The sequence below is a fragment of the Schistosoma mansoni genome, chromosome W, assembly GCF_000237925.1.
Source record: "Schistosoma mansoni strain Puerto Rico chromosome W, complete genome".
NCBI classification, from domain to species: Eukaryota; Metazoa; Platyhelminthes; class Trematoda; order Strigeidida; family Schistosomatidae; genus Schistosoma; species Schistosoma mansoni.
The window spans coordinates 18273979-18287381 of record NC_031502.1 but is presented as its reverse complement, the minus strand read 5'-3'; the positions used below and the strand labels follow the sequence as shown (position 1 = coordinate 18287381).

At 33.3% G+C, this 13403-nt stretch overlaps 1 protein-coding gene across 1 annotated transcript in view; it reads right to left on the bottom strand.

Annotated features, from left to right (window-relative positions):
- Nucleotides 1-13403, bottom strand: part of Smp_174230 (hypothetical protein) — a gene marked incomplete at its 5' end in the record, with an annotated part of 102641 nt that overhangs the window by 79469 nt on the left and 9769 nt on the right. The window contains 5 exons of the mRNA XM_018788847.1: nt 580-688; nt 1396-1838; nt 3013-3544; nt 5118-5339; nt 10361-10833. Of these exons, the coding sequence (XP_018654349.1) occupies nt 580-688; nt 1396-1838; nt 3013-3544; nt 5118-5339; nt 10361-10833 (1779 nt within the window). The remainder of the gene's footprint in view (nt 1-579; nt 689-1395; nt 1839-3012; nt 3545-5117; nt 5340-10360; nt 10834-13403) is intronic.

Sequence of the window (13403 nt, the reverse complement as noted above, 5' to 3'; positions counted from 1 at the left end):
AAAATAAACCTCCATTCAAAATCAAAGATTGTTTTATTACTGTAAACCAGATCATTAGTATGGCTCTTAGTTTGTAACGAAAACCTAAGCAAATTAACAGTTGACCTTTAATATTTTCAAAATAATATTTAGACGCTCACATGCTTTTAAGCGTGGTACACATAGGAAATTGTTAGTGACATATTAGTTCAGGCAAAAGATCAGTTTACATTTTGTGATAATTAAAAGAATCATTCATTACTGATAGAACTCAGATTTACTTTATATGAAGCAACACTAAGCTGAGTTAGTTAGAATCTCTTGAAAATTGTGTTTCATTAATCTTCAAATATGCCTTATAGATGTTCTTCAGGTTTAACTAACAACTAATGTTTAAAATCTTTGTGAAAAGTAACCCTGAATTGTTCTGCCTCTAACTAAAAACTTGAAATATGACAGACAACTACCCAGTTTTTTGTAAGAACATATATCTCGATTATTGAATCAACTTGCAAAACCACTTTTGTTTTAGTTTTATTTCCATTGTTTGTCAATCGTCAATTCAACATGCATCATTATTGTATTGATATGAAAACATACCGATCAGGGTATTTATGCCAGTCATGCCAGGTGCTTCAATAGAAGACAAAGGTTGAAATTTCATATTTGAATCCCCAGATTTGAACTTAGACGCCCGAGTAAAACGTTCCTAAAATATCAATAAAGAGATTAATTTCCATTTTTCATGTGATATGTTTATTCGTGAAGAAAAACAATACTTTTGGATATTAGAATATAATACAATAGGTTAATGAAAGTGTACATACTAACTCACCTGTTTCTGTAAGCCAAGTGAGTACGTAACTTACCGAGACCTAAACTTTGCAGTAATCGAGAGGATATTACAGAGTACCTGAAGTAACTATTCATTTTAGAGTGTTTTAGATTCATTTTTCTTATTTAATATCATCTACAAGACCAAATCATACATTTTTATAGATCTACGTATATGCTATTTTGATGCTTCTTGAGAATCTTAACATACCTGGGTTTCATCAAAAGATTACTTCTGAGCAAACGGTCTTAACAACTCCTAGGTTTCGAAGAAATTGTTTTAAATACTTTCTAAGTCCTAAGGCTTATGTAACTGAGATCGATTTTTTACATGAAGACCTTATATTTTTATGAGTACTCAGTGGTATTGATATTGTAGCATTTATGTGGCAATATGAATGAATAGAGTGTTTCAATCTCTTAGTAAACCCAATGAATGTTTATGTGGAGAATTCGCGAATGATATTTGATTATCTTAGTATCAATGTTGTTCTCACAATTTTCGTCCAAAAAAATGTAGAAGAATACAATAAATTGCAAACTTCGGTAGAAATTGTAAAGAGTAATTAGTAATTAAATCACCTTAATATCAGTAATTCTTGAACGCTTAGAACTTCTCCACGCGGGTTGCTGCTGTTGGTTTTGGTGTTGTTGACCTCCAAAGCTAACAATCGGCAGTGGAAGCGTAAATGATGAATCACTGAGACCAATATCAGTTAGTACAGGAGTAGTATTAAGTTGCTGCGGCTGCCATTGTTGTTGCGCCCTATCTTTTGAGCATTCTAATTTCATAAAGTTAGATTCAGACTTATCAATATTCAACAAAGATGCAGATGATCCAACTATGCAAGATATACCTTTACGATTTAACGATACATCCAAATTACTTGATATGGTAGAATGTTTGATCGAGGAAGGAGTATTACTATTTCCAGGGAATGATTGGATGATGTTACTGGTACTTTTCGACTGAGCTTCACAAAGTTCTTCCTGCTGTTCTGTATGCTTATGTTGATTTAAGTCATCTGAGATTAGAACAAAGATTATAGTTTATAAAATTTGAATGAGAAAAGTCTTATTACCGACTGACTAAATGATATTACTATACTAAATATACACCTGAACTAAGGTACTAAAATTTATTTATTTTAAATCGTATGAAATTATTTATATTTTGATATTTATAAGAATCATAGTCGCTGAGATGCAATTATTTTTACCCAAATATTTATGCACAATATGTCTTCAAATATTTTTATACAATGAAGTAGTTTCACATGTTAGCGTGGTGTAAATCTGGTAAAGAATGTAAACATTTACTGAATTCTTTCATAAGAAATATAAATACACTAGCTTCTATTGGGAAGTACAATCTAATATCTGTCATGAAGCATCATTTTTAGAACTGCCAACTAGAGCAAATAAGTTTTATTTAAATTTTAAGGAATAATGAACATTAATTGTCCGTTGATAATTTTCCCTGAAAACCATTTAAACTTAATATTTGATATGAAGCGAAACTCTGGATACTAATTTTTCAGGGTGATTCGCAGTTCAGTGACCAGCGGTTTCATAGTTACTTCACATGTTATAAAGACCAGCCATCGAACTACCTGTTGACGACTGAGTTTCAATCAAAGAATTAACTACTTCATACTTACACAGACGCTTAAAATACCAAGTTTGACTGAAAAGTCGGAGATGGGTTTTAAGGGAAATAGAATATAAAGTATGATGTATCACCACATTTATAGCTGACTGTACAGATCTTCTACATCTTGTCCTCTTGTGCTAAGAAAGACCTTCAGACAAAAATGCCCCGGTGGAAGTCATCCTTTCTCATTAAATAAACTTGGGCTAAAAGGTACTAAAAATATTTGGATATTATGAAAGTTTAAACCTAGGTGACTTTTCATTCATAAGAATTAACAAGAATTACAATGGTCACAATTATTAATACAGCAACAAGAACATATTTTGCTATTCTGAACATGTAAAGTTTATACGTTAAGGTCACATATACATATGTAGCTCAGACAAGAGTGAATGGTATAAACATATTATTGGATTCTTGATGTTGCCCGACGTTATATCTTTTCTGTGTTCAGTAACTGATAGTGTTACCACCCAAACTTGAACGCATGAAATAAGTAACAGTCTTCCTAAAACCAAACATTAAAAAATATTGGCTAAATTTACTGTTTTTACTGTCTTTTCCAAATTCTCTGTTGCACTGTTCACTTGGATTACGCTGACAAATACTTGACACACACCTCGACGATATATTAGGTAATGAAAGGCTTCGAATCTCTTTTACCATTTCTCCAGTGATATGATTTATCCTTGCTTGATGTGACGATGCTGCTGACCACAATCCTGGTATCCATTTAAACAAGTGTTCAGACGGAAGATTGCCTCTGCGTAACCTTAATAATTTACGGTTATTCGGTTTAATTTTAATCCATTCTGAGCGTATTTGCAATAAACGATTGAATAAATAGCATAGTGACCAGTAGATACCGGATTCACTCCATTCAGGACAGTATAAGCACCGTATTACAGCCAGATCACAATGTGTAGCAAACATACAATAAGTCCCAACAGATGGTTGAATGAATTCACTGTCGGCTACAGAATATTTCAACTTTTCAGATAATTGTTTATACGGATCCATGAATGAATTTAAAAATTTTTGAATGCGTTCGAATCCTGGGGCTACATGTTCTTGTTCCTGGAAAATAAATAAAATGAATAATTGTGAATCAATCAAACTAATTTACTTGTTTAGTTTTCCAATCTGGATTTGTGTATTCATTTATTTGAAGCGCATATATGATGGGAACTACAAAAAAGATATTTGTTTACCAACGGTTAAATAATTTCACTAAATAAAATGTTATCCTGTGTTATAAGTGCAAGTATGAATGTATTTCTCGGAAAACTAAAAATATATTTTTAATAAGGGTAAAATTAGAAACTCAGCATACTTCGTTACTCCAGAGTAAGTTTCTTTTTAACACACCATAACATGATCGTTTCTTTAACTAAAATTCTTCATTACATTGTTAAAAATGAATTTACAGCTAAATATTTACGTTCTTTACCAAAATGTTTTACATTACACAAAAAGCACCAAATCCTTTTTTAATTAGGACTCTTATCATGACAACCAATGTTTATTGTAACTCGAAATGGTTCTCAAGACAAATACCAACCAATCAAAGTGTAGTCATTTATAAGAATGAATGAAATGAACTTTACAGTCTTACACAGTACACGACATTGATATTTAGTAGTGACGAATATCCGAAAACTCCATGTTAGATAATGAAAGTTAATTGAAAAAAATTCCATGTGCGTAAGTCATATGCCGATTCGTTCTCATCAAAAAGGTTTATTCAGAATCTTTGGAGAACCGATGTACCTTTAAAATTCTGAACTCACACCACACGATAATATAGTCATAAAGTTACGACAGACCTACTCTGGTCGCAAATGATATTATTTTGGAATAACATGATCATGACAACAAGTAACTGAATAATTTCATATTGTTTAGTCCTTGGTACTGAACGAAATCCATAGGTCAAGCTTCCCCATTGTTTTCAAAAATCAAACATTCCATGACAGGATTGACTAACTCCCGCAACATGTTTTAGAGAAGCCAACTCTTTATAATCCTCCTTCAATAAAACTCATTCTCTCTATGGATTAGTTGGATGAAAGCAAATCTCACAAAAAGGTTCATAGATTCAGAAAGTACAGTATTAAATTAAACACTGATTTCTTGCAAGAGATTTTCCGATGACGTTCACGAATGCATTTCAAAATTCTAGCAGTTCAGTTTAATATATATTACTTAAAAGCATTAAGTTCTTTGTTTTCAAAATAATCAGCCTACTCATCATTTATTAATCTTAAGCTAGTGACTAGAATCTAGTAACCTCGCTAACTTGTGCATCCAGATAGTGCGTACATGAAAATGTTTGTTTCACAAATAAACCATTATAAGACCCACTTTAAACAAAAAAATTAAGGTCCTGTTGGTGATAATTAAATGATCCGATCGTATCACGAGTGATCGAGTGAAACTATCAAGTTATTGTTGTTAGACATTCAACTGAATAATAACAACAGTGCTTCAAACCTCGATTCAGTGTAAACTACATCCGCTAGTGAAATGAAGGTGTGTAACTAATATCACGTTAACAACACGGTTAATTGTGTATCTGAATATGTCAATTTTCCATGACTGCTTTTTCCTTTTACAAACTCACGACATCCTATATTGCTTACATACTTACTTGCTTTGGTGGAGACATTTCTGGCACAACTACCGTTGTAGCCATCGTTCCCGTGGCTGCAGCTTCCGAATTGGTCTCCTCGCTAAATTCTTCCTCATCATCCAGGTATTCAGGAGTGGCTTTGGGGGGTTGTATACGTAAGATATGCCCAGTTGCATTATGCGCATGGGTCAGTGAAGGCTGATAGTTATCTGGAATATTTATTGCACTACTTACTGATTCCTATGTAAAATATAAATATTTAAATGAATAAATTAACTATTTTTGCAAATGGGTTTTAAGAGATAGAATGTAAGATGATTATGAAAACTTTATCATCATGGATAAATTGGTCACTCACTAGTTATCAACATCACGTTCGTCTAGTCCTTAAAGCTAATAAAACTATCGATGAAGCTGAAATGTGTATATTAGCGTAAGTAACTGGACATCGAATATCTTTGTGTTGTGTGGTTGTAAGTAGAAGGTACAAAACCCTGAATTTAGGCTTTTCGCTAAAAAAGCAATAGTCTGAGTGACCTGTCTGGAGTCCCGATTTGATCATCCTTCCTCTCAATATTTCAGGTATCCCTTGAAGCATGAAGGATAACTGTTCATTAGATTACTAACCAGTATAATAATGAATATTGCAAGGTTATGTGAGACCTGTGATTAGAATACATAACTAATGAGTTATCAGTAGTTGCATTATGGGATTAAAACACAATAGCGTTTTTGTAAATGTGGTTTCGTACCAATAAAATACATTTCATTGCGAAAGGAATAACGTTGAGAATCGTTTATTCCAAAACGTGTTTGTTTCAACCCTGAGTTTTTCACTGATAATGTATTCCTATATGACATAGCATTCATTGAAATATATTCGACTTTTCTAGGTATTGGGTATGTATAAAATGTGGTGCTGTCAAGAAGTATGAACAATTAGTTGAAGTAAATTTCTGTCTAACTTCTTCTATTGAGCAGACAAAGACATTATTAGATTTGGAAGATGAAAAAAACCTTCATCAGATAAGTTAATCCAGGCATATCAAAAAGCATTCAACCAAAGTAAGATGAAGCCAGTAAAATCGCTGCCAACCTTGTTTCCTTTTTATCATATACATGCAAATCAGTGGAGTTTAGAAAATGTTAATTCAATTTGTTTACCAAATTGATAACCTTTAAACACACTTTCCTGTCCCACTAATTCAACGAAGTTCTAAGATTTTGTTCAATTGAAACAAACTATTTTTTCAAACGAAGTTTATAGTACTTGAAAGATAATTTGTAAACTAAAGTAAAATTCAACTAAAATCCATTTTGTTACACCTTGTGTACAGAATGTTGAGAATCCCAGTTAATGTGTAAGGCCTAAATAAATAATTGTCAACTAAACGATAAGTAAGTTTCCAAAATGTATGCATTTAGAAATCATGTTAGGAGTGATCACTTATCAATTTCCTACCCCTTAGGTTTTTCCTAAATACAGGGTTAGATAAAACATACAGACTAATTAGCATAAAGTCGAGTACCTTCATCACGATCCTCTGTTGCAAGCTACAGGTTGCTATGTTGGGACATATCGGGATTTTGAACAATGACTTCCGAGCTATTCCAAGTAAATACGTGATCTTCCTTTAAGGACCTATCTATTTCGGCGCTGCACTGAATGATTTTAAAACTGAGGCATCTATCGTATATGTTTGGTTTCGTTTAAAGTTGGATGATACAAAGATCGACCATTCGATTCATAGACCAATGTCATATCTCATATAATAAGTAGCTGTAGAAGCAAAATGAAAACGGTGGAATAACATTTATCCCTAATTTTACATATTGTTAGATCTTGATCCGAAAACTCTATAATCAGATTTTTATGTATTGTGAAGAACATTTCATATTCATTTATCAATTTACCGCCTCTCATTTACTCCATCTGTTCTACTATCAAATAATTCGTACTGCAAAAACTGTATGAGTATGAAGGTAGATGGTGAATAGTGGGACGCAATCGGCAAGTAGAATAATGTCTTATGATATAGGGAAAATAATTTACTTCAAAAAAATTGATAATAAAACATAGCATCACAGAAAGTATCACGAATGGAATTAATGATTGTGATGGTGTTTGTTGTAGAAGTAATCCTTATTATGTGACTATAATTTGCTCCAAAGCACTTCATCTAAAAACATCTCATATGAACTGCATTTCATTAGTTACATATTGAGATTATATGTGTTAAATGCAAGCTAAACTTGTATTAATTCATAAGACACTTATCAACCAAAAGAGTACTTACTTAATACTTGTTAAACAGGACAGGTAACATTCAATGGCCCGATAACTGACTCCAGCTAGGTCGTTTGTTGATTGTTATCGAAATATACAACCCAGCTACCCTCGTATATAATTATCGACTTAAACCACGTTAGTGAATAACGGAATTAAATACGTCAAATACAAGGATGAATTTCGAATATGTATATTTTATACACTCATTGATCCACACAGACAATCAGAGAAACGAAGTGGATAGAGTGAGGCAAAACAAAGGAGAGTGAGTCAACTCCGTTACGCGTCACTTCGTTTCGTTTCGCTTCTCTGATTGTCTGTCTGGATCAATGAGTGTATGAAATATACAAATTCGAAATTCATCCTTGTATTTGACGTATTTAATTCCGTTATTCACTAACGTGGTTTAAGTCGATAATTATATACGAGGGTAGTTGGGATGTATATTGCGATAACAATCAGCATACGATCTAACTGGAGTCAGATATCTGGCCATTAAAAACTTAACACCTGGTTATTAATGGGAGTCCTAAAATAATGGAATGTTGTTTAGCCCAGTGGATTAATTGTAGTGTGTTTATGATATCACCTACATGTACTCAATGGTGGAAGAAGTCTATGTTGAAATGGTTTACCCAAATATGGGCGCGAGTCAACTTGTTCATGATCAAACATTAAATGGGGGCGCATGAAAAACAACCAGCAAATTGTTTTGGGATGGTTTGTTTTTGAATTGAGCACAGTGACAGAAAATGTAAAGATATGAAACTAAATTACGACCAGTTAATTGTAGTGAAAGTGTGTTTGTTCATAAAATGAATTGTTAGACTAGAGTTCGAAATAATACATAATGCATTTAAGGACTACGAACTACATCCCGAGTTATATATTATTGATACCTTATAGGAATGGAACTAAAATGCGTAAAAATTAACAAGAGAACTGATTTTTTGGTTGTCAATGGCTACATCTTCAGAAAAGAGAAAATGATTAGCAACAAATAGATTTCGAAAAGTATAGAACATCGTACGATGGAGTATGGGTCCTACTATCATAAGAAATATGAAATTATTGCAAACCAACATAATTATATTCTAGTTAGGGCTAATTTAAAGGCCAAAAATTAATCGACAAAATAAAACGTTGGACGGACTCAACAACAGAAGTGACAATTTAAATCCTAGTTACGTCATCTCCACGTTTGTTGTATACGGTATCGGATCAACTTCAGTTGTCATTCAGATGAAGCAGACAATTCAGCGAGCACGACATGACCATCAAGCGTTCCTATTAAATCCACGTTCAATGGATCCAGTAAATCTGTTATAAGAATGCATAACGATTTTGAAAAGAGAGAATTCACTTCTACATGTAAGTGGACCACATTAAAAACAAATTCTGATCTTTACTAAAAGTCAGAATCGGGAAAAATCAAATTTTTGTTTTGGAGATCCAGTCGTTGGAAGCATTAAATTTTGTACCGGTCTCAGATATTGTAACTGGAATCGGTGGTCCAATGGAGTTACCATCCTACATGGAGGATGAAAAAATCAGAGTACTCATAAGTTTCTTTGAAGATATCTGAAACAAAGACCTACAAAACGTGAGGCTTCAGACATTCAGTTTCTTAAATTTCAGTGTGGAACATCCATATTTCAACTGTGGAAAATTTCCATATATCAAACAATGAGATAAAACGATAGGATAGAGATTCTAAATAACCCATTGACCTCAGTCATCCGAGCATATGGAAAATCATTAACGTTCTCGGAAACGGACAGTTCAAATACATTGAATCGTTGCAGGAATCCAGCAACGATACATAAAATGTAAGTAGAAGGTGAAAAATCTACGCCTTAATTTGGTCGTAGAAGGTTAAGGGAACAGTTTGATACTATATTATTCACACGGAACAGTATAGAAATTGAATTTTCACTAGATAAATTAAATCATGTTCTGAAATCTCAAAAATATGAGTAGCATTCACATCTATATTACGTTAATGAATCGGCCTATCGATATCAACTCATGATTTATCATATTTAGTCAGTTAATATATCGGTGGGATTATTCTATTGTATCATTTTAACTGGTAATTCTGGAACTAGTAATAAGCCGTGACAAATGGCGTTCGAATATGTCGGGTGTGAGGCAGTTACCTACCGAAGACAATAGTTAGCTCATGATATCAACAAAACAACAGTTGGTAAAATTTATGTAAACATAAATCAATGAGCACACTCAGAGTTAAAACTGATACATATTTTAGCCTGTGAGAAAAAAAACGTATGAATACACAGCAAGGGGACTTCTCAGAACTAAATACAGAAAATGAAATGGAACTAAGATTAAGCATTATCATAAGGATTGAAAACATTTACGCTACTTTGTCGGTTAGAAACGTATTCACTATTTGGTTCACAGCTGATTATGAATACGATCATATGTATCCGAGCGTTTTCTGTCACCAAATATCCATGATAATGTGAGTTCTAAACTGAATAAAAACTTTGGGTTCATTTTTATTTCTAGTGCGATCTGATCATAATGAAAAATAAACAATTTTGACTACTGCTAAAGTATCAATCAATAAATGGTTTCTACAAACTACGATCATATTCTTTTAAAACAGCTCTTTTATTATTTGGCCTAAAAACTCTGAAATAAAGTCTATGTTGGAACACGGCTTTAAAAGTAACCCAAAAGTTAAAATGAAGCTGCTAGCTAGTTTGAATGAATGATGCTAAATTTGTCGTAGTATTTAGTAGATATTCATCTCGATTGACAGCTTAGTAATTTGAACACGATGTATATAATGTTTTCAGACAAGGGATATTGGAGTTGGTAAGAGTTTAAGCCAGTGTATAATTTTTTACTCATAAAATTTTAACTGCCTATTTATAATCATCAGATTGTACTTTTATTTAGAAAATGAAATATGAGCAATTATGGCAAACAGTGAAAAACTCACATCTGAATTGGCTTCAACATGAGGGATAGAAGCACTGTCAACTAGCAATTCGAATGAATTAACAGCTGATGGTAATTTATTATTGATTTCAGAACCTTTATCCGATATATTAACAGTATGAACATTCGTAGGTATTTCTTCAGAAGTTTCCAAACTCACAGATTTTCTCTCGATATAATCGTTTAAAATGGATGACGTTTTAGGACTTTCTATTCCATCAATATTTAATACCACTGGCCGAGATAGTATATTTGAATCATGAGTAAAAAATTTAACAGGTGATGATAATGTCCCACGATTTGGTTGACAATATTCCATTAATGGAATCCATAAGCGTAATCCTGCTTCTAACTTGAGAGTATCGAAATCGGTTGGCTTAAGTTGCTCAATAATTGGAGCATATAAATAGATGAATAATTGAAGTGACGCCAAGTCGTGAACATAACGATCAGTTGAATGTTTTGGTATAGAAGCTATTTTGGACAGAAAATAAAAGGAAAATAACGCTAGTTCCTTTATACAGATAAACATTCGACAGAATCACCCAGTTATAAATATTAAACGGATCAAGGATTAAGTAAAACCTAAAACCTTGAAAATTGCTTTTATTAACTATAAGTTATTTCAAATATCATTCGAAGAGGTTGTTTTTGCTAACTTATGTGAATGGAGGGCACTATGAAAGCAATGACAAAAAATATTGATAAGAGACTATATTAAAAGGAATCTTTCGCTTAGATAAACTAGTTTCAGTATACAATACTAACTTCTCATTAAATCAATCAAAAATAGTTCAATTCAGATTTCCTTTTGCTCCGTTTACAGACTTGAATGTATTCGTAGTAGCAAGTTTATTGGAATCGCTGAAGGAAAGTTAAGCACCTCGACAAACATACTTGGATCGACGAACAAACTTTAAAGGTAAAATCGTGTCATATCTAGGAAATAGGTCGCGTACAACGAATATTGCTACCACTTTTGACATAGCAAACAAACAAAACAACTTTAAATCAAACTCAATTCACAGAGACTGTTTTCATTAAAAGTTTCAGGTTTGACTCATATATACAGAAGGATAGTGTGATTTACTTGTTTTTATTAATGTAATTGAACTAATATGTACGGTAGTTCTTAAGATAAACTGATTAGAAATGTTATCCTGTCAGGATACTATAAATAAATCATAAAATATTTCAATAAAGAATAAACTATTTGTGATATTTCAGTGAGTAGAAAATTGTATTTCTGACGTTTCGTGAACTAATGTAAGTCATTTCTTTAGAGTAAATAAACAATTTTTTACCCATCGGGATATCACAAATAGTATATTTATTATTAACTTTCTACCCATTGCTCAGTTTATGTGAGACTATCAAGTCCAACCTTGGCAGTGATATCTACAAACTCACCATAAAATATTTTATCACTCTTTTGACAGTTAAATAACAGAACTGAGACATTTTTGTAAGGAAATGTTCATTTCCAGTTTAACTTCTAATTACCTAGAAGATAAACTTATACACAAACATATCTGACTATTCGATCAAAAAACACTAACTGAAGAGCCTGATGAAGAAGTTATCGAAAACTATTGTTCGCTTTAATACTCTTTGTTTTTAAATACTCTACGGGGATTTTTAGATATTTTCGTCCTAAAATCTTGCTTATGAACTTGAAAGTCAACTCATTTCTCACTCTGTCTCAACATATGTCCATACGTCTATATGCCTAAAAATGTACCTAATTGGATGCAGAAAAGAAAGATGAATAATTTCGGGTCAATATTTCAAAAAATTAGGTCAAATTTTCCTACATTTGCTTAGTAAATGATGTGTTCCTTGTAATCTGTGGTAAAGAAATCTGTAAGCAAACATATTTACAATTCAGATCAGTTGTCCATTCTTTTTCATGAAATGAATGGATTTTTTTAAAATCTTTTTCTCTATCCTCAAAGATTAAGATTTGATGTCAAAAAAGGACTGAATTGGAGCTTACTTCACGGGATATATAATTTGAAGGTGAAAAATCTCCAAACATTTATGTAGCTTAATAAAGTATATTCCTGGAGAAGAAATGAAAATAACCAATGGATCGGGATAGTTCCTTAAGAACAAACTTACAAGCAATTAAAATCAAACAGGTAATCTAACCTAACTCCACTTACTGCTGGACCCAAACCCGGGTAAAGAAGGAGGGTTGGGCATGAGATCAGCGACCCCATCCCGTGGAAAACCAACTCGCTAAAAAACCCTAACCAGGAAAAATAATGCAAACCATTTAAACTCTGCCCTCCAAGTTGAAGGAAGAATTATGGCGCCTAAGGTAGAAGCCGAGATTTTTCGGAAGTCACGGGGCCGATGACCCTTCTTACAACCAGAGCAACACTATTTATAGGTACACGAAACGTCCGTACAGTGTGGGAGACAAGGAAGACCAGTCAAATAGCGATAGAAATGAGGAGATACAAATTGGCAGTACTCGGAATCAGCGAAACCCATTGGACACAAACTGGACAACAAAGGCTAGGTACAGGAGAGATGCTGCTGTACTCCGGTCATGAAGGGGAAAATGCTCCACACACTTTAGGCAGACTTAAATATTGTGATTAGCTGGTCTAAAGAGTGGCTGATGCCTACCAACGCAGCAAAGTGTGTCTACATGCACTTTGGGGATACAAAAGTAAATAGGTACAGTATAGGGGAAGTGCCTGTACCCATGATCCGGTCTCACAAGTATCTTAGTATGACAGTGAGTCATGATCTTAAGACCACGGCCCACTGCCGGGAGGTTGCAGCTAAGGGGTTTAGAACCCTATGGGCTTTAAGAGGAACATTCAACAAGTTAGGTACTACGATATTCCCTACAGCATACACAACCTTAGTGAGAACTAAGATTGAAAACTGCATTCAGGCTGCAAGTTCCTGTTTAAAAGTTGACTCGGATATCCTGGAAAAAGCACAGAGGGCAGCTACCCGTGCAATTCCAAAACTCCAGGGTTTAACATACAAAGAGCAGTTTGAAATGCTAGACCTCTTTACTCTGT